General features: G+C 48.1%; 1 protein-coding gene across 1 annotated transcript in view; it reads right to left on the bottom strand.

Moving 5' to 3' along the window:
• The window catches only part of LOC144506947 (cysteine-rich motor neuron 1 protein-like), a 240,546-nt gene that overhangs the window by 21,337 nt on the left and 196,871 nt on the right, over nucleotides 1-22,338 (bottom strand). Inside the window, exons 7-8 of the mRNA XM_078233359.1 lie at nucleotides 15,710-15,863; nucleotides 8,463-8,584 (exon numbers count right to left, since the gene is read on the bottom strand). Of these exons, the coding sequence (XP_078089485.1) occupies nucleotides 8,463-8,584; nucleotides 15,710-15,863 (276 nt within the window). The remainder of the gene's footprint in view (nucleotides 1-8,462; nucleotides 8,585-15,709; nucleotides 15,864-22,338) is intronic.

Genomic DNA, 22,338 nt, shown 5'->3' with positions numbered 1-22,338 from the left:
TACCCTCCAAACCAGGCAGCATCCTGGTAAATCTCCTCTGCACTCTTTCCAGCGCTTCCACATCCTTCTTATAGTGAGGTGACCAGAACTGCACACAATATTCCAAATGTGGTCTCACCAAGGTCCTGTACAGTTGCAGCATAACCCCACGGCTCTTAAACTCCAACCCCCTGTTAATAAAAGCTAACACACTATAGGCCTTCTTCACAGCTCTATCCACTTGAGTGGCAACCTTTAGAGATCTGTGGATATGAACCCCAAGATCTCTCTGTTCCTCCACAGTCTTCAGAACCCTACCTTTGACCCTGTAATCCACATTTAAATTAGTCCTACCAAAATGAATCACCTCACATTTATCAGGGTTAAACTCCATTTGCCATTTTTCAGCCCAGCTTTGCATCCTTTCTATGTCTCTTTGCAGCCTACAACAGCCCTCCACCTCATCCACTACTCCACCAATCTTGGTGTCATCAGCAAATTTACTGATCCACCCTTCAGCCCCCTCCTCTAAGTCATTAATAAAAATCACAAAGAGCAGAGGACCAAGCACTGATCCCTGCGGCATTCCGCTAGCAACCTGCCTCCAATCCGAAAATTTTCCATCGACCACCACCCTCTGTCTTCGATCAGACAGCCAGTTACCTATCCAATCGGCCAACTTTCCCTCTATCCCACACCTCCTCACTTTCATCATAAGCCGACCATGGGGGACCTTATCAAACGCCTTACTAAAATCCATGTATATGACATCAACTGCTCTACCTTCATCAACACACCTAGTTACCTCCTCAAAAAATTTTATCAAATTTGTGAGGCACGACTTGCCCTTCACAAATCCGTGCTGACTAACCCGGATTAATCCGCGCTGACTAACCCGGATTAATCCGCATCTTTCTAAATGGTCGTAAATCCCATCTCTAAGGACCTTTTCCATCAATTTACCAACCACCGAAGTAAGACTAACCGGTCTATAATTACCAGGGTCATTTCTATTCCCTTTCTTAAACAGAGGAACAACATTCGCCATTCTCCAGTCCTCTGGCACCCTCCCCGTGGACAGCGAGGACCCAAAGATCAAAGCCTGTCACAATACAAGGGGGCACAAGTTCAAGGTAAGGGGGGAAAGGTTAAGTGGAGTTGTGCGGGGCAGGTTTTTTTACACAGAGGGTGGTGGGGGCCTGGAATGCACTGCCAAGTGAGGTGGTTGAGGCAGTTACATTAGCCACATTTAAGACTTATCTGGATCAATACATGAACAGACGGGGGATAGAGTGATACAAGCAATTGGTCTAGATCGGACAATGTGATCAGCACAGACTTGGAGGACCGAAGGGCCTGTTCCAGTTCTTTGTCCTTTGATCGGAGATTAGCATGAGAGATTAGAGTTCTTGATTTCCTCACCTGGTACCAAGTAGACCCACTTATAGCCATAACTTGATGCAGAAAACAACTACTTTATTCGACCAATAAGCTCCAATTTCAGAAATGCAACCTGTTCTGGCCGCATTATGAATGCACCTTCCTTGTTCATTAAGTCCTGGGTTGGGATTCGGCCCTAGAGCTTTTGGCTCAGTCACAGAGATGCTATCCACTACACCACAAGACCTCCCATGTTGCCATTGTACTATTTTAAAAAGCACGAGGGTGAGATTGGAATCGGTGATTTTGGGGCAGTTATGATTTCCTGACACAAATCATTGAATCCCTACAGTGCAGAAGGAGGCCATTCGGTCCATCGAATCTGCACCGACTCTCCAACAGAGCATCCCACCCAGGCCCTATCCCTGTAACCCCACTAGTTCCCCTAACTTACACATCTTAGGACAATAAGAGGCAATTTAGCATGGCCAATCCGCCTAACCTGCACATCTTTGGGCTGTGGGAGGAAACCGGAGCACCCGGAGGAAACCCACGCAGACCCGGGGAGAACGTACAAACTCCACACAGACAGAACCCGGGTCCCTGATGCTGCAAGGCAGCAGTGCTAACCACTGTGCCACCATGCATGCCACGTGAGTTAAAATGTGTTTAAGAAAGTAGGGGCACCTTTTGGGTCTGAAGATGAGGAAAATAAGACAGAATCATAGAAGGAGGCCATTTGGCCCATCGGGTCTGCACCGCCAACATCCCACCCAGGCCCTATCCCGTAGCCCCACCTTCTTACCCTGCTCGTCCCCCTGACACAAAGGGGCAACTTAGTATGGCCAATCCACCTGACCTACACATCTTTGGAGTGTGGGATAGGGATAGCAGGCAACTCTTTCTGAAGTCCAGCAGCAATCATAGAATCCCCACAGTGCAAGAGGAGGCCATTTGGCCCATCGAGTCTGCACCGACAACAATCCCACCTGTAACCCAATATTTACCCTGCTAATCCCCCGGACACTAAGGGGCAATTAGCATGGCCAATCAACCTAACCCGCACATCTTTGGAGTGTGGAAGGAAACCGGAGCACCCGGAGGAAACCCACGCAGACATGGGGAGAAAGTGCAGACTCCATACAATGACCCGAGGCCGGAATTGAACCCGGGCCCCTGGCGCTATGAGGCAGCAGTGCTAACCACTGTGCCACCGTGCTGCCCTAATGTGGCAGCCTGAGTGACTCCTGCCCATTACAAGGTGGATGATCACAACTCTGGGATCAGGATGCTTCCTTCATCAGCAATAGAATCATAGAATCCTACAGTGCAAAAAGAGGCCATTCAGCCCATCAAGTCTGCACTGACCACAATCCCAACTAGACCCCATCCCCATAACCCCATGTATTTACCCTAGCCAGTTCCCCCTGACAATTAGGATCAATTTAGCATGGCCAATCCACTTAACCCGCACATCTTTGGAGTGTGGGAGGAAACCGGAGCACCCGGAGGAAACCCACGCAGACACGGGATTAACATGCAGACTCCACACAGACAGGACCCAAGCCGGGAATCGAACCTGGGTCCCTGACGCTGCGAGGCAGCAGTGCTAACCACTGTGCCACCGTGCCTGTGTGCGGAGGTGGAGGGATTGAGGAGATGAACTTAAAAGAGCGAAAAATAACTTAAAAATATCAAGTTACACTTTAAAACAACAGTCCTAACATACTGCAAAGTGCGAAATAGGTAACTTTATTCTGTTACCTAGAAGAATTGTTAGAAGGCAGACGGAAACTTCTTATAATAGTGAAATGGGTAACTGGGAAAGAGATGATGGTATAATCCCATATCTTGTAATATCAGAGCTACTGCTCGGGTCACTTTATTATGATCCATAGCTCCAACTGCGTCCTATTACGAATCAAGCACATTATTGGTTTACGTTCAGATGGATATTTAATTAGAGTTAAACTTGTTCTACAACAAGCAGCACGAGACACTCGTCTGACCTTGCCAGACGGAGCACAGAAAAGCAAAGACAAACACACAGACACAGAGACGGAAAGAAAGTCAGCGTAATCAACATTTATTTCATTTCTGATTGCTTGTTGGTTCTGCTCTTGTACATTGTTGTCGTGCATTTGAACAACTCAATAACAGACTGTTTAAAAAAGCCATCTTATTACAGATATCTTCCGCGATAACTGTGAGAGGTTCTCTCGAAAAGGTATAATTACACACAGGTAACTTTAAAATGACAAGTAATCGCAACCAGCATTTTCTGTAGGAGAGCAGATTTTCTAGAATAAGGCTTTGAGTATTTTGTCTACCTCTGCTAATATAAATTTGCCTTTTCTTGAAGAAAGGAGAGAATATAAAGGGTGTATAGAATAGATCATTCAAATTATGCACCTTCACATTAAGACTATACTGCAATATGTCTATATATGCTACAGTTCATTTTGCAAAATAGCGCTGAAACAATTAGGATGAGTAAGGTTAAGCCATCCTTTGGCTACAGTTGATTTTGCATAGCATCGCTGCAGTGCACAAGGAGGCCATTTGACCCATTGGGTCTGCACCGAATCTCCTACAGAGCATCCTACAGATCCCATGTATTCCCATGTATTTACCCAGCTAATCCCCCTAACATACACATCTTGGAACACTGAGGGACAATTTAGCACGGCCAATCCACCCAACCTGCACATCTTTTGACACTAAGGGGCAATTTAGCATGGCCAATCCACCTAATTTGCATGCCTTTGGACTGTGGGAGGAAACCCGAGCACCCGGAGGAAACCCAGGCAGACACAGGAGGAACATGCAAACTCCACACAGTCACCCAAGCTGAGAATCAAACTCGGGTCCCTGGAGCTGTGAGACAGCAGTGCTAACCACTGTGCCGCCCGTAACTTGAATCTGAACAGAATAATAGGTCTGCCCAGTTCAGTTCAGCACCTTTCCTTTATGTTAATGTGTTCTGGATCTTTTAATTCTAATCAAATGCAGTGCGTATTGATGGAAATAACAGGCACCTTTCCTTGGAGAACTTTTCAAACATTCCTGCCAATAAACAAACCTTTTCTACAATAGAACCTGTTGTCAGAGTTCAAATAAGTGTATTTTGTTCGGATCTATCCCAGGTGCAGAGCTTATTCTTTCCCCACATTCAGACAAGTCCCCCTTGGTAGATCTAAGCAGATCTGGTCATTGTGAACTCAGACAGGCATCGTGCCACTTTTATTTGAGGCAACTTGCCAGCCAGACCACAGGCACGTGCCAAGGTTCTGGCATCACGTCGATGCTACAGTCTGCGTGCTGCCGGGCATCATGCCAAATTTGAATAGGCATCCCACCATCATTAAAGCAGGCTTGCTGCCAACCATTTCTTTTCTAGCTTTCGTACTCTGCACTGGCAAGAGTGCAATGAGAGAATAACCACTATACAATCTGCTGCGGAGGAACTGGAGAGAGAAACTACAGTCGCATTTTATCAATCGATGGCTTCTCCCATTCCTCACCCAATACCAGTAAAACGCCAAAGCAAGCGGTGATTTTAGGCTATCCCTTCTTGCACGACAACATATGGTAACACCTCTTCAAAGGACCTAATACAGCTCTTGGGAATCTAATGATGTTCAGGCCCCATCTTGGTCAAAACATACTGTATGTTTTATTTAATATCTGGTGCTGGGTGAGTGCGAGTGATGTGAGTTTGTCCTTGTCGGGACTAGACCAGGCAAAAGGAGCCTCTTCCCTTTGACAGCTTGCTCAAGTGAAGGAAACCTCAATACGGGCTGTCACGTATGCAGCTTGTCATATTGTATCATCCTTCTTGCTTTCTGGAAATTTCCATATGATAAAGGAGCAGAATTAGGCCATTCGGCCCGTCGGGTCTGCTCCATTATTCAATCACGGCTGATAAGTTTCTCAACCTCTTTCCCCTGCCTTTTCTCCGTAATCTTTGATCCCCTTGCCAATCAAGAACCTATCTATCTCGGTCTTAAATATACTCAATGACCCGGCCTCCACAGCCTTCTGTGACAATGAATTCCACAGATTCACCACCCTCTGGCTGAAGAAATTCCTCCTCATCTCGGTTCCCTTTATTCTGAGGCTGTGCCCTCAGATCCTACTAACGGAAAAATCTTCCCCATGTACACCCTATCCAGGCCTTTCCATATTCTGTAAGTTTCAATGAGATTCCCCCTCATCCTTCTAAACTCCATCGAGTACAATTTCCTTGTCCTATTGCTTCCAGCTTTCCTTTCTGTTCTCTCTTCTCTGTCACTCTCCCTTTTTTTCCTGTCTGATTTCTAGTCATTGATATTCTCACTCACCTGATAGAAGGAGCAGCGCTCCGAAAGCTCGTGATTCCAAATAAACCTGTTGGACTTTAACCTGGTGGGGCTTCTTACTGTGCCCACCCCAGTCCAACACCGGCATCTCCACATCATTATTATAATAAAGAATGTGTAAAGGAGATGGATATGCGAGGAGGACGTTTAAAAAGTTAATTATCCGTCCAGGAGACACGTGATATTTTTATTTCATCTTCACACAGTGTGTAACCAAAATTCCTGGCTCGTCTTTGCCTGACTGAAAGTCGGTAAAGAATGTTAACCAGCGTGTGCTCCAGATGAATCATTCACAGATAGTTCAGAGGCTGCATTCAATTGTGAGATCTTCACAGGACAGCCCCGGGGTGTTGGGAGTCATTGGGACATAGGAACAGGAGGAAGCCATTCAATGAGATCATGGCTGACCCAAGTCTGTGATTTAATTCTGTCTTTCCTCTCCAGGGGAAACCCCACTTGTATAATACAGGCGGCACGGTAGCAGAGTGGTTAACACTGCTGCTTCACAGCGTCAGGGACCCGGGTTCGATTCCCAGTTTGGGTCACTGTCTGTGTGGAGACTGCGTGGGTTTTCCTCCGGGTGCTCTGGTTTCCTCCCACATCCTGAAAGATGTGCTGGTTAGGGTGCATTGGCCGTGCTAAATTCTCCCTCAGTGTACCCGAACAGGCGTCGGATTGTGACAACTGGGGGAATTTCACAGTAACTTCATTGCAGTGTTAACATATTAACACTATTGCATTAAGTTGATCTTTCTCTACACCCTAGCTATGACTACATTCTACCCTCTCTCGTTTCCTTCTCTATGAACGGTATGCTTTGTCTGTATAGTGCGCAAGAAACAATACTTTTCACTGTATGTTAACACATGTGACAATAATAAATCAAATTAAAATCAAAGCCTTACTTGTAACTAATAAATAAACTTTTGAACAGTTTCCTATGTGGTCCCAAGAGGCTGTGACGGTAATGCACTGCAGCTTTCATTAGTGCCACTTGAAACTCCTCCGTGGTACAAAAGATACTGTTGTGAAGCTGATGTTTATAAAGTTATTAAAAAATTGCAAAAGAGATGAAAATATTACACGGTCCCTTTAAAATGTGGTGTTATTTCTGTGTTAAAAAAATGTTAACAAAAAAGATGCAGATGCATATGCAGTACACAGACTGAAACATTGTATCAAAGGCCAAACAGCAGTGTTGCCAAGACAACAGGCTGATTTGAATTTTAGCCAATCAAGTTAAATTAGGCACTTGGATAACAGCAGCCTATTAGATTTAAATTTTATGTTTTGGTAACTTGAGAACCAATCCTATTGTGGGGATGATGGTATGTCATCAGGGGTATAAGAGATGGGGGGGCATTGGCACAAACTGAAGAGTACCTGCCACAGTTCACAGTTTGAGAGAGACAGCTACTGCCTCTGCCATAGCTCATTTATGTCTTAAAAGAAAGCCTCATCTCGATGGTGAAGATAGCAAAGAAGAAAGAAGACAGAATATTCCGGAAGGCGACAAACCTGGTTGTACTTTAGAGAGTGACTAAAAATTTGATTTTTTTTGTTAATAAGTAGGATCATCTAAATAGTATTCCATGAGAATAGTGTTTTATTCAGTTTGTTAATAGTTTAGTTAATATGTTCACTGTTAGTTCGATAAATAAGGTGTTACTTGTTGACTTTACAGAGAAAGCTTCAGGTAGTTATTTTGATTTAACCAATAAAAGTTGCTGAAGAGCAGATTGTACTATTTCTCACACATTCTCACAGATTATGAGGCGAGGTACTCCGCTTTGAGTGGTTAGGTGTTAATTCTCAGAGAGGGGGGATCCACCTCCGTTTTATAACAATACAACTTGACATATCATTAATGCAGACACTCCCAAGTTAAACTTCAAAGTCGGAGGTCCAAATTCTCTCCAAGCTTCTCCACACACGGTCAGAGGTGAAAGAAATGCAGACTCTTGCCATGAAAGACAATGAATTGGTTAGCACTGCTGCCTCACGACGCCAGAGACCCGGCTTCGATTTCGGCCTTAGGTGACCGTCTGTGCGGAGTCTGCATGTCCTCCCCATGTCTGCGTGGGTTTCCTCCGAGTGCTCCGGTTTCCTCCCACAGTCCAAAGATGTGCGGGTTAGGTGGATTGGTCATGCTAAATTCCCCCCCTCCCCCCCACCGAGTCTCCCAAGATGTGTAGCTAGAAGGAGGTCAGCGGGTTAAATACACGGGGTTACGGGAGAGGGCCTGAGTGGGATGCTTTGTCGGAGAGTCGGGGCAGACTCAAAGGGCCGAATGGCCTCCTTCTGCACTGTAGGGATTCTATGAATTGGCATCTCTGTAAGATGCATGCATTGACTTCATAAAGAGCTGGTACATCTTCCTACAAACTGGGGTGGGCAGGAACCAACTGAATTAGCCACAAAAAAAAAGGGCAAGAAACATCTTGCACTGAAAGTATATTTTGCCGAAAACTTTGAACGCCAATTATAAAAACGAGAATTTCCTGCCTTTGCTTTTTAATGAGGTTACTGACCATGATATGCATTAAACAGCAGACATTTCCATAAGTATACTTTTGGCAGATGTAACATTTGTGCAAACGTTCTGGATATTTTTGTCCAATGCTCCTTACCCCAGTGCAAATAACAACGCTAAAATCCGATGGAGCACTGACACCCCTGACATTATAAATTGTTTCCAAACTTTGGCAAAGTATTTCCTGTAATGAGTTAACGGTCTGGTACCTTTGCAGTGACACACTGAGCAGCCTTTCTTATTTTGTTCATATCCCACTGGGCAGTATTTGTCACAGGTGAATGGTGGGCACTTTACACAGCGGCACATCTCACAACCGTGCTTGTTTTTCCTGAAAGTCATCAAAAAAAAAAATATTAGCACGTGTTGAACGAGACTGGCCTCATTCCGGAAATTTCCACGGTCCAGCTATACGGAAAACACTTCACATTCGACATTTTAGTCCGGAATGTTACCACCGTTCATGCCGATGGGATTTTCCCATCCCGCTGCAGTGAACGGAGATTTGGCTGGGCGCCAATCAATGGTTTAAGACCATAAGACATAGGAGCAGAATTAGGCCATTCGGCCCATCGAGTCTGCTCCGCCATTCAATCATGGCTGATATGATTCTCATCCCCATTCTCCTGCCTTTGCCCCATAAACAACTGGTGAATATCTGTGTGTCTGCTCATCTGGGAAATTCAACAAGCGGTTAAAAGGCTGGTGGCGGGCTATTTTTTTGATTTGATTAATTATTGTCACATGTCCAGAGGGGAAGTTTGTTCACACAGAGGGTGGTGAGTGTCCGGAACGAGCTGCCAGAAACAGTAGTAGAGCCAGATACAATTTTGTCTTTCAAAAAGCATTTACACAGTTATGAGTGTAAGATGGGTATAGAGAGATATGGGCCAAGCGCGGGCAATTGGGACTGGCTTAGTGGTTAAAAAAATGGGGCGGCTTGGACAAGTTGGGCCGAAGGGCCTGTTTCCATGCTGTAAACCTCTATGACTCTATGTGTTGGGATACAGTGAAAAGTATTGTTTCTTGCGTGCTAGACAGACAAAGCATACTATTCATAGAGTACATAGGGGAGAAGGAAAGGAGAGAGAGCAGAATGTAATGTTACAGTCAGAATTATGGTGTAGAGAAAGATCAGCTTAATATAAGGTAGGTCCATTCAAAAGTCTGATGGCAGCAGGGAAGAAGCTGTTCTTGAGTCGGTTGGTACGTGTCCTCAGGCTTTTGTATCATTTTCCCAACGGAGGAAGGTGGAAGAGAGAATGTCTCGGGCTGCATGGGGTCCTTGATCGTGCTGGCTACTTTTCCGAGGCAGTGCGAAGTGTAGACGGAGTCAATGGATGGGAGGCTGGTTTGTGTGATGGACTGGGCTTTCTTCACAACTCTGATTCGGTCTACTTATTGGGAGGTTTCTGATGCACCTCAATGAGCACCCGGAAACAAGGCTTTAGAACTGAAGGCTTTAATACATTAACAATGAAACTACTAACACAAATTCACCCGTTCAGACTGAAGGGGTCCTGCCGGAGCAGGGGGTCTTATACCCTGCCACCGGAGGCGGGACCCCACTGGAGTGTGCCATGATAACACCCAGGACAGGTAAACACCCTATCCCAACAACATAGTACAACCCCCATAACAACAACACCCTAGCCCAACAGTAATACAATAACAACCCCAGTGGTGAACCAACGATGGTTCACCACATTCACCCCTCCTTTAGGAACCAAAGGTGGCGGGGTGGATGAAAACAGACAATGACAAAAAAAATAACAGGATTCACAAGTCCAGACGGTCTGGAGGACCACACCGACGCTGCGATCTTCTCAACACCGGTTGCGAAACCGGAGCAGGTGCTTGCGGTGGCTCTCTCAAAACAACATCTGGCTGTCCCCTCAAAGACTCCCGGGCCGGCCGGCCCTGATGAGGCGATGGTGTAGGGGATCCTGGGACGTTTGGTAGTGGTGGTGGTGGTGATGATGGTGGCGCCGATCTCCGAGTCTCAGGCAAGCTGTACATGGGAGTAAAAGTGTTATGCACTGGTCCCGGTGCTGACCGCGCCACGTCTGGGGAAGTAATGAGGAGTAGTGGATCTGTGACTGGGGGAATAGGAGCGACAGGAGTTGCTACGTCCCCTGCGGGCGCCAGGTCTCTAATGGAGACAGTGTCCTCTCACCCGTCAGGATATGCCACATAGGCATACTGAGGGTTGGCGTGGAGGAGTTGGACCGGTTCGACCAAGGGGTCGGACTTGCGAGCCCTCACATGGCGCCGCAGAAGGCGGGTCCTGGGTACGTCAACCAGGCTGGCAATGAGGTCCCCGAGGACGACTTCCGAGGGAATGAGAACATCCTCTCGTGGGGAGTAGCATTGGTTGCCGTACACAGGAGGGAGCGGATAGAATGGAGCGCAGTTGGAAGGACCTCCTGCCACCGGGAGACTGGAAGGCCCTTGGATTTCAGTGCCAGTAGGACAGCCTTCCAGACTGTAGCATTCTCCCTTTCCACCTGTCCGTTACCCCTAGGGTTGTAGCTCGTGGTTCTACTAGAGGCAATCCCGAATGAGAGCAGGAATTGCCTCAAGTCGTTGCTCATGAACGACGAGCCCCTGTCGCTATGAATATAGCAGGGGTACCCGAACAGGGTAAAAAGCTCACTGAATGCCTTGATGACGGTGGCAGTCGACGTGTCCGCACAGGGGAAAACAAACGGAAACCGGGAAAATTCGTCTATTATGTTAAGAAAATAGACATTCCGATCCGTTGAGGGAAGGGGGCCCTTAAAATCTACACTCAGCCTCTCAAAAGGGCGAGTGGCCTTGACCAAATGTGCCCGGTCTGGTCGATAAAAGTGTGGTTTGCATTCTGCGCAAATCCGACAACTTCTAGTAACTGACCTGACCTCCTCCACCGAGTAGGGTAGGTTGCGGGCTTTTATGAAGTGGTAGAGTCTGGTGACTCCAGGATGACACAGATCATTGTGGAGAGCCTTCAAGCGGTCCTCCTGCATGATGGCGCATGTTCCGCGCGAGAGGGCATCCGAGGGCTCATTGAGCTTCCCTGGACGATACATAATATCGTAATTATAGGTGGAGAGCTCAATTCTCCACCGCAAGATCTTATCGTTCTTGATCTTGCCCCTCTGCGTGTTACTGAACATAAACGCCACGGATCGTTGATCCGTGATCAGGGTGAACCGCTTACCTGCCAGGTAATGGCGCCAGTGTCTGACTGCCTCCACAATGGCCTGAGCCTCCTTTTCCACCGCTGAGTGTCGAATCTCTGGGCCTTGAAGGGTGCGGGAAAAAAACGCGACGGGCCTGCCTGCCTGGTTTAGTGTGGCGGCTAGGGCGAAGTCCGATGCATCACTCTCCACCTGGAAAGGGATGGATTCATCCACCGCGTGCATCGTGGCTTTCGAGATGTCGCTTTTCAAAACCTTGAAGGCCAATTGGGCCTCCGGCGTAAGTGGGAAGGTCGTGGACTTAATGAGCGGACGAGCTTTGTCCGCGTAGTTGGGGACCCACTGTGCATAATACGAAAAGAACCCGAGGCATCTCCTCAGTGCTTTCGTGCTAGCGGGCAAGGGAAGTTCAGTGAGTGGGCGCATACGGTCTGGATCAGGGCCAATGACCCCGTTTTCCACCACGTATCCGAGGATGGCTAACCTATGCGTACGGAATACGCACTTCTCCCTGTTATAGGTCAGATTCAGGCGAGATGCAGTGCGTAGAAAGTGTTGGAGATTCGTGTCGTGGTCCTGCTGGTCATGGCCGCAGATGGTGACGTTATCCAGGTACGGGAAGGTAGCCCGCAACCCGTTCTGGTCCACCATTCGGTCCATAGCACGCTGGAAGACCGAGACCCCATTGGTGACACCAAATGGAACCCTGAGGAATTGGTATAGACGACCATCCGCCTCAAAAGCCGTATATTGTCGGTCCTCTGGGCGGATGGGGAGTTGATGGTAGGCGGACTTAAGGTCTATGGTAGAAAACACTCGGTACTGCGCAATCTGATTGACCATATCAGAAATGCGCGGGAGAGGATACGCATCCAGCTGCGTGTATCTATTAATGGTCTGACTATAGTCGATGACCATCCGAGGTTTGTTCCCGCTTTTGACTACCACGACCTGCGCTCTCCACGGACTAGCACTGGCCTGTATGATCCCTTCCTTGAGGAGCCGCTGAACCTCAGATCTAATAAAGATCCGGTCCTCAGCGCTGTAACGCCTACTTTTAGTAGCGATGGGCTTGCAGCCAGGTACCAGATTTTTAAAAAGGGATGGTGTCGTGATCTTCAGGGTGGATAGATTGCACGCGGGGCGCTTTGGGCAATTTGGAGGCTGCGGCTGGTTCCCTACTGCCAGTGAAGGGAGTGGCCCACCGTACTGTAGGATCACACTCCTCATGTGGGCCATAAAGTTTAGTCCGAGGAGAATTGGCGCGCAAAGGTGAGGTAGCACAAGGAGCCTGTATTGCTCGTAAACTGTGCCCTGTACCTCAAGAGTTACCATACATTGTCCTTGGATCGGTACAGACCGGGACTGTGATGCCATGGAAATTGTCTGTTTGGCAGGGAGAACCCGGAGTCCACACCTTTTAGCAGTTTCAGGGTGTATGAAACTTTCGGTGCTCCCACTGTCAAACAGACAATTTACAGTTCTGCCACTAACCTTTACCTCCATCATGGAATGTTCCAGTCTGTAATGCCTGGTCTGATCCAGAGAGATCGACGCCACCGTTGGCCCCTGGGTGTCACTGCATGCTGCCGATGTGGATGCTGAGGACCCCTGCTGGTCGCTGCTGCATGCTGCCGATGTGGATGCTGAGGACCCCTGCTGGTCGCTCCTAGTCGTCGTGGACCATGATGGCCGCCCCCATGAATCGCATGTGGCCGAGGGCTCCAAGCGCAGCGACTCCTGGTGGTCTTCCTCCTCCTCTGTCTGCCACGATGGCGCCGTCCTGAGATCGCACGTGGTCGGACCTCGTGGGTACTGCAGCGCCGAAAGAGATGGTCTCCGTTCTGGAGGGTTACAAGCTGCACTGCCGTTTTTAGGTTTGGACCTGCAGACTTTGCCGTAGTGGCCTTTTTTACCGCACTGGCTGCAGATTGCCGTTCTTGCCGGACACTGCTGCCGTGGATGCTTGGCCCCACCGCAAAAATAGCATCGCTGGCCCCCTGGAGCTACCGCCGTCGTCGAATCGATCTGGGAGCGCGGGTTCGCGGGGCGAGGAGGGAGCAGAGCTTGCTCCAACCACGTTGACTGCACGTGGTCCTCGGGGTACAGCGCCAAGCTCTTCGACGCCGCCTCCAACCTCACGGCCATCCCCATTGCCTGGGTCAAGTTGAGTTTCCCCTTTTCTAATAATTTAAGTCTGATGTACGAGGACCCTACCCCTGCTACGAACGCGTCTCGGGCGAGGTCTTGCATGTACTGCTCGGCGGAGACGTCCTTACAGTCACAACCCCTGGCAAGCTGCAGGAGTTCATTGGCGTAGTCTTCTATGGTCTCGCCCGACTGCCGACGTCGTGTAGCGAGGAGATAACGAGCGTGAATCTCGTTGGGTGGCGTAATGTACCTATTCTTTAGGAGCTCGACGGCACCCTGGTAAGTGGAAGCTGCACGAATGGCTAGGTAAATCGTGTCGCTTACCCTTGCGTGGAGGACCTGGAGTCTATCACTGTCTGTAGTGATAGCTACCGAGGCTGCCAGGTAGTCCTCGAAGCACTTCCACCAATGTTCGAACGTGTTAGCTGCACCGACCGCACGTGGGTCCAGTGTCAGACGATCCGGTTTTAGGATCTGTTCCATATTCTCAGTTAATGTATTAAATTGATGCACCTCAATGAGCACCCGGAAACAAGGCTTTAGAACTGAAGGCTTTAATACATTAACAATGAAACTACTAACACAAATTCACCCGTTCAGACTGAAGGGGTCCTGCCGGAGCAGGGGGTCTTATACCCTGCCACCGGAGGCGGGACCCCACTGGAGTGTGCCATGATAACACCCAGGACAGGTAAACACCCTATCCCAACAACATAGTACAACCCCCATAACAACAACACCCTAGCCCAACAGTAATACAATAACAACCCCAGTGGTGAACCAACGATGGTTCACCACAGTTTCACAAATTAATCCATGCCGAGAAAATGAATGAGAAAAAAAAATGTTTTAAATGTCTGAATGATTTTTCTGCCAGATTTCTCACAGCAGTGCCCTGGCAACCAATCCTTATTTCTTGGATAATCCAGGACAGTTGACAACTCGTATTACATGGAGGTGAATGATGTGTGTAGAAGGTTGGAAGAAATACTTGTAAATAATTTAGATCTGCCATCAACAGGACCGACTCAAGAACAGCTTCTTCCCTGCTGCCCCACCAGACTTTTGAATGGACCTCTCGCACATTAAGTTGATCTTTCCCTACACCCTATCTGTAACTGCAGCGCTTTATTCTGCACCCTCTCCTTTCCTTCGCCCCTATGTACTCCATGAACGGTATGTTGTGTTTCCTCTGTATAGCACGCAAGAAACAATACTTTTCGCTGTATACCAGTACATGTGACAATAATAAGTCAAATTGAAATTGAAAGTTTAGTTATTAGTGTCACAAATAGGTTTACGTTAACACTGCAATGAAGTTACTGCGAAAATCCCCCAGTTGCCACACTTCGGCGCCTGTTCGGGTACACTGAGGGAGAATTTAGCATGGCCAATGCACCTAACCAGCACCTCTCTGTGGGAGGAAACCAGAGCACCCGGAGGAAACCCACGTAGACACGGGGAGAACGTGCAGACTCCACACAGTGACCCAAGCCGAGAATCGAACCCGGGTCCCTGGTGCTGTGAGGCAGCAAATCAATTCAATGATCAATGGGAAAATCAGGAGAAAATTTGTGTTTCCTTTTATTTACTCAATATAAATGAGCGCACTGTGCAACAATTGCAATTACTTGAATTGAGGTGGTTTTTAGCAACATGGTAATTCTCACTACCTGGCATGGTGGCACAGTGGTTAGCACTGCTGCTTCACAGCACCAGGGACCCGGGTTCGATTCCGGCCTTGGTCACTGTCTGTGTGGAGTCTGCACGTTCTCCCCATGTCTGCGTGGGTTTCCTCCGGGTGCTCCAGTTTCCTTCCACAGTCCGAAAGACGTGCGGGTTAGGTGCATTGGCCATGCTAAATTCCCCCTCAGTGTATCCAAACAGGCGCCGGAGTGTGGCAACTAGGGGATTTTCACAGTAACTTCATTGCAGTGTTAATGTAAGCCTACTTGTGACACTAATAAATAAACTTAAAAAGAAAACTTTATTTAAAGAGTTACAAAGTGATGAACTCGATGAAAAGGGTTTGACTGCACATGTCCAGTAACCTGGTTACGAACGGACGCATGAGAAAGGCCAATATGACGCATTGTTGCTCGGTGTTGATCTGCCGTACTTACGTGTAACCATAGGGACAATGCTTATTGCAGGAAAGCTTTCGGCATTTGTGTGGCTGTGGTCGACACTCACAGACTCTGCACTCATCCAAATCTGTCAGGAAACCATGGGGACAATCCAAGGTGCAATACGATGTCAAATCTGGACAGGGTTCCTCTGCAACAGAAAGATGCCATTTAACATCAGTCACAGCTCAGCACAAAACAATAAACCCTTTCATCAAAAAGCCAAGTTTATTTCTTCAATTCTTGTTAAGTATTCCTGTACCATTCTTAAAGTTTAAAGTTTATTTATTAGTGTCACAAGTAGGCTTACATTAACACTGCAATGAAGTTACTGTGAAAATCCCCTAGTCGCCACATTCCGGCGCCTGTTCAGGTACACTGAGGGAGAATTTAGCACCTAACCTGCACATCTTTCAGACTGTGGGAGGAAACCGGAGCACCCGGAGGAAACCCACGCAGACACGGGGAGAATGTGTGGATTCCGCACAATAACCCTAGGCTGGAATCGAACATGGGTCCCTGGCGCTGTGAGGCAGCAGTGCTGCCACTGTGCCACCGAAATTTGGAGCCGGTGAGAATGGTGAATTTGGTGCTCAGCCAAATCTCCATTCACCAGCAGCAGGACTGGAGAATCCTAGCCACGGACAAGGTTGGAGAATCCCGGCCATAGTTTCTAATGTGGGCGGCATGTTGGCACAGTGGTTAGCACTGCTACCTCACTGCGCCACGGACCCGGGTTAGAATCTGCGTGGAGTTTGCATGTTCTCTCCGTGTCTGCGTGGGTTTCCTCCGGGTGCTCCGGTTTCCTCCCACAGTCTGAAAGACGTGCTGGTTAGGTGCATCGATCCGAACAGGTGCCAGAATGTGGCGAATAGGGGAATTTTCACAGTAACTTCATTACAGTGTGAATGTAAGCCTACTTGCATCTAATTAATAAATGTTAGACAGTAAATAAACGTTTGATGATTAATAGGAATTCTTTTGCATTGTTGCTATTCCAATACCACTGTCTTTTATAGACTTCACTCGTGCCCAAATCAAGCTGCGTATCAGCCCCTCAAAAACATTCCCCGTGGAAAAGTCGACGCTCATGGATTTTTGGCCTGAATAAATTGGTCTCAAAAATTCAATTTTGACATGAGGATGGGTGGCAAGTTTGTGTTACATGACCACGTTTCGGCAGTGGATTATACCCTCTCTCCTCTCAACTCTGGAATTACCCCGGATGTTCCCCCGTTCCCTTCGGCATCCTTGGGAAAGGTCTGTCACTAACCACCATCAACCAGGAGCTGCTGATAGTTTGTACGTGCGTGGATATTTCCATTCCGATTGGATAATCCGAGGGCTTGGTGGTCATGTGCACCTGACTGTGCCCATGTATTTGGGACTGTGGTGGTGGGGGTGGGGGTGCTCTTCCATTTCATCCATTGATAACTCTTTAAGAGAGACACCCATGGCACTATGGCGGGCTGCAGACATTAGGTTGCAAACAATTGTGAAAATTAAAGTTCCATAATTGTCAAAAAAATCCGTCAAGTATTGGAAAATGATTATTAGCCAAACAAGGCCCTCAGTGAGGCCTTCAGTAATGTCGTTGGCAAGGCCAACGCTTACTTAAGGTAAGCGACTAAATCTAAAAAACCTTGTTCCATAAACACCGCATTCCAAGGCTAGGACAACAGGATAAAAACAAAGAATAAGTTACCATGACAATTACCAAATTGCAAGATATGGGGACATATTATGCAAATAATGGATTGGCAGGAGCCAGTTTTCTATTGGACGAGAAAGGGAAAAAGGCTATGCTATGATTTTTAAAAATTCATTTGTGGGATATGGGAGTCGCTGGCTGGCCAGCATTTATTGCCCATCCCTAGTTGCCCTTGAGAAGGTGGTGGTGAGCTGCCTTCTTGAATCGCTGCAGTCCATGTGCTGTGGGTTGACCCACAATGCCGTTAGGGAGGGAATTCCAGGATTTTGACCCAGTGACTGCGAAGGAACGGCGATATATTTCCAAGTCAGGATGGTGAATGGCTTGGAGGGGAACTTGCGGGTGGTGGTGTTCCCATGTATCTGCTGCCCTTGTCCTTCGAGATGGAAGTGGTCGTGGGATTGGAAGGTGCTGTCTAAGGATCTTTGGTGAATTTCTGCAGTGCATCTTGTAGATGGTACACACTGCTACTACTGAGCGTTGGTGGTGGAGGGATTGAATGTTTGTGGATGTGGTGCCAATCAAGTGGGCTGTTTCGTCCTGGATGGTGTTGAGCTTCTTGAGTGTTGTTGGAGCTGCACCCATCCAGGCAAGTGGGGAGTATTCCATCACAGTCCTGACTTGTGCCTTGTAGATGGTGGACAGGCTCTGGGTGATTGGTGAATATGTGTGCAAATGAAGGATTAGAAAAATTGCTCGTTTCTCATTTGCTGTAATTAACCATAACTGCTACATTTTCTGTATGAATGAACGGAGCACCCTGTAATGCTTTGCGTTGCATTGTGTTCTCACTTTTGCACAAGTTACGAAAGCCTGGAAATAGAATACTCTGGGTTAAAGTGTTCTCTGTACCCAAAGTCTATGACAGGGCCTCTGTAACCTCCAGAACTCATGAGGTGGGTTGAGTGAGGTGATTCAGTTTTGGACAGCCATTAATTCCTTACAGGATCTCTACGAGGCTGGGATATCCAGGATGCACCCCACCCCCGCTTATTCCATTGAACAGGCTGCTACAGCTATGTCAACCTCGGTTGCTGGTCAACTGAGGCGACCTAGGTTCAGCCGGTCAGTTTCACAAACTCGGCATTCCCTTGCCCGTGGCGACACCCCTCTGACAGAAGGTGAACAGGAGAGGGCAGAGTTAAAAGCGGCAGACAACTGGAAACTTGGAGACAGACATGGAAAAGATGTCCGTAAGGGTGACATTTCCTGGAAAGACCACGCTCACAGTCAACATTCCCAGCTGCTTGACGGATTGACACTAACCCCAGATTACAACTTGTTAGGTAGCTCTCAGGCTAAATTTAACAACTGTGGTCATTTGCACTGGCGGCCTGTCTGAAATGCTAGGCCTGATTCTACACAGTTTGGATGGAGAGCTTCAACCTGCGCCAAACATTTCAAATCTGTTGAATTCTGCTACAGGTTAAAACGTTTATGAAACATTTAAAAACAACAGCCTCCTGGACAGGCAATGGCTACTTAAAGGTTCAAATAATTAAACAAAGTTAACAGAGGATCATAGAATCCCTACAGTGCAGGAGGAGGCCATTCGGCCCATTGAGTCTGCACCGACAACAATCCCACCCAGGCCCTATCCCTGTAACCCCACAAATTGACCCTCCTAATCCCCCTGACACCAAGGGGCAATTTACCATGGCCAATCCACCTAACCCACACACCTTTGGACACTAAGGGACAATTTAGCATGGCCAATCCACCCAACCAACAATTCTTTGGACATTACGGGACAATTTACCATGGCCAATCAGCCTAACCTGCACATCTTTGGACTGTGGGAGAAAATCGGAGCACCCGGAGGAAACCCACGCAGACACGGGGAGAACATGCAAACTCCACACAGTCAGTGACCCGAGGCCAGAATCAAACCCGGGTCCCTGGTGCTGTGAGGCCGCAGTGCTAACCACTGTGCCTCCCCTTACTGATGATCCCATTGGGAATTCTTTCCTGGTTTCTACTAATCTGCCGACACTGTGCAAGTTTGGTGGATGGAGGCAAATCTACCGAGGGTCGTGGCAAACAGCATGAATAGACAAGGGAAATTCCGAGTCTGTGCGTCGGTGGTACATAGCATCAGTTGGTACATAGCATCCTTCCTTAGCTTCATTTCACTTCCTGCCATGTGGGAAACAGACTAGGATCAGGACTTCCCACTCGAGTGAAACCAGAGTCCTGCCCACCAAGAAGAACGCCCCTGGTCGCAGCTTTTTAAAAATTCATTTGTGGGACATGGGCGTCGCTGGCCGGCCAGCATTTATTGTCCACCCCTAGTTGCCCTTGAGAAGGTGGTGGTGAGCTGCCTGCTTGAATCGCTGCAGTCCATGTTCTGTGGGTTGACCCACAATGCCGTTAGGGAGGGAATTCCAGGATTTTGGCCCAAAAGACTGCGAAGGAACGGCGATATATTTCCAAGTCAGAACGGTGAGTGGCTTGGGGGGGAACTTGCAAGTGGTGGCGTTACCATTTATCTGCTGCCTTTGTCCTTCTAGATGAAAGTGTTCATGGGTTTGGAAGGTGCTGTCTAAGGATCTTTGGTGAATTGCTGCAGTGCATCTTGTAGATAGTACACACTGCTGCTACTGAGTGTCGGTGGTGGAGGGAGTGGATGTTTGTAGATGTGGTGCCAATCAAGCGGGGCTGCTTTGTCCTGGATGGTGTCAAGCTTCTCGAGTGTTGTTGGAGCTGCACCCATCCAGGCAAGTGGGGAGCATTCCATCACACTCCTGACTTGTGTCTTGTAGATAGTGGATAGGCTCTGGGGAGTCAGGAGGTGAGTTACTCACTGCAGTATTCCTAGCCTCTGACCTGTTCTTGTAGCCACTGTGATTATGTGGTGAGACCAGTTGAGTTTCTGGTCAATGGTAACCCCAAGGATGTTGACAGTGGGGGGTTCAGTGATGGTGACACCATTGAATGTCAGGGGGTGGAAGTTAGAGTGTCTCTTATTGGTGATGGAGGGAAGGTCATTGATGAAGCAGCAATTGTTGGGCCCAGGACGCTACCCTGAGGGACTCCTGCAGAGATGTCCTGGAGCTGAGATGACTGACCCTCCACAACCATCTTCCTATTTACCAGGGTTGAAAAGCTGATCTTCTCGGATCAAGGTCAGTTGTAATTTTAACTGGGCTGCCCAGCCTTTAGCTGGAGAGATGGAAGTTGGTTATGACAAGCTTCCGAGTTATGAATTATCTGGTCTTATAATTCTACTCTTGGCCATCAGTTCTGATGCTGGAAACCAGAGCCTAACTGGTGTCAACAGAAAACGCGTCACGTAGAGTACTCACTATCATTTGGGGCTAAGTATTAATACTCCCGTTCACATCTGGGCTGCTGAATTACTTGGTCACTGCTTCGAACACGAAGAGTGAGAGAGTGAACTGACGTGAGAGGGGAAATCGGCAAACACTTGCCGAAAAAAGTTCCACTACAATTTGTTGGGGTTTTGCCCGGTATTTTAGAATTTCGAAATAAAAACATGAAAGTATTGGAAAATAAACACAGCAGTTTGGCAGCATCTGAGGGTTAACATCTTGGGGTTAATATGATCTCCACAGATTCTGCCAAATAGAATCATTGAATCCCTACAGTGCAGAAGGAGGGCATTCGGCCCATCGAGCCTGCACCAATACTCCAACTCAGGCTCTAACCCCTGTAACCCCACACAATTCAACCGCTAATCCTCTTAACCCACGCATCTTTGGACACAAAGGGGCAATTTAGCACAGCCAATCCATCTTTGGACTGTGGGAGGAAACTGGAGCACCCGGAGGAAACCCACGCAGACATGGGGAGAATGTGCAAACTCCACACACAGACAGACAGTCACCTGAGGCTGGAATTGAATCCAGGTTCCTGGCTCTGTGAGGCAGCTGTGCTAACCACTGTGCCACCATGCCGCCCATGAACTTGGTGATTTTTTCAGCACTTCCTATTTGTATTTCCGATCTCCAGCGTCTGCAGTGTTTAGTTTTTATTTTAGTTTATAATTCTATGCACGTGTAACACAAAGATTACGGGCAGCATTTTCTGCAGCATCCCCCCCCCCCCCCCACCCACAGTGGCAGAGACAGCTCATGGTGGCACAGTGGTTAGCACTGCTGCCTCACAGTGCCAGGGACCCGGGTTCAATTCCCGGCCTCGGTCACTGTCTGTGCGGAGTCTGCACGTTCTCCCTCTGCCTGCGTGGGTTTCCTTCGGGTGCTCCGGTTTCCTCCCACATTCCGCAAGACATGCTGGTTAGGTGCATTGGCCGTGCTAAATTCCCCCTCAGTGTACCCAAACAGGCGCAGGAGTGTGGCGACTAGGGGATTTTCACAGTAACTCATTGCAGTGTTAATGTAAGCCGACTTGTGACACTCTACTTGTGATACTCCCCACTTGCCTGGATGGGTGCGGCTCCAACAACACCCAAGAAGCTTGACACCATCTAGGACAAAACAGCCCCGCTTGATTGGCACCACATCCACAAACATCCACTCCCTCCACCACCGACGCTCAGTAGCAGCAGTGTGTACTATCGACAAGATGCACTGCAGCAATTCACCAAAGATCCTTAGACAGCACCTTCCAAACCCACAACCACTTCCATCTAGAAGGACAAGGACAGCCTTTGAGTTCCATGAGATACATGGGAACACCACCAAAGCAAGTTCCCCTCCAAGCCACTCACCATCCTGACTTGGAAATATATCGCTGTTCCTTCGCAGTCGCTGGGTCAAAATCCTGGAATTCCCTCCCTAACGGCATTGTGGGTCAACCCACAGCACGTGGACTGCAGCGATTCAAGAAGGCGGCTCACCACCACTGTCTCAAGGGCAACTAGGGATGGGCAATAAATGCAATGGGCCAGCCAGCGACGCCCATGTCCCACAAATGAATAAAAAAACGAATAAAT

This window comes from Mustelus asterias, chromosome 18 (genome assembly GCF_964213995.1).
Source record: "Mustelus asterias chromosome 18, sMusAst1.hap1.1, whole genome shotgun sequence".
Classification (NCBI taxonomy): Eukaryota; Metazoa; Chordata; class Chondrichthyes; order Carcharhiniformes; family Triakidae; genus Mustelus; species Mustelus asterias.
The sequence above is the reverse complement of the archived record's forward strand: the minus strand, read 5'-3'. Positions and strand labels throughout refer to the sequence as shown.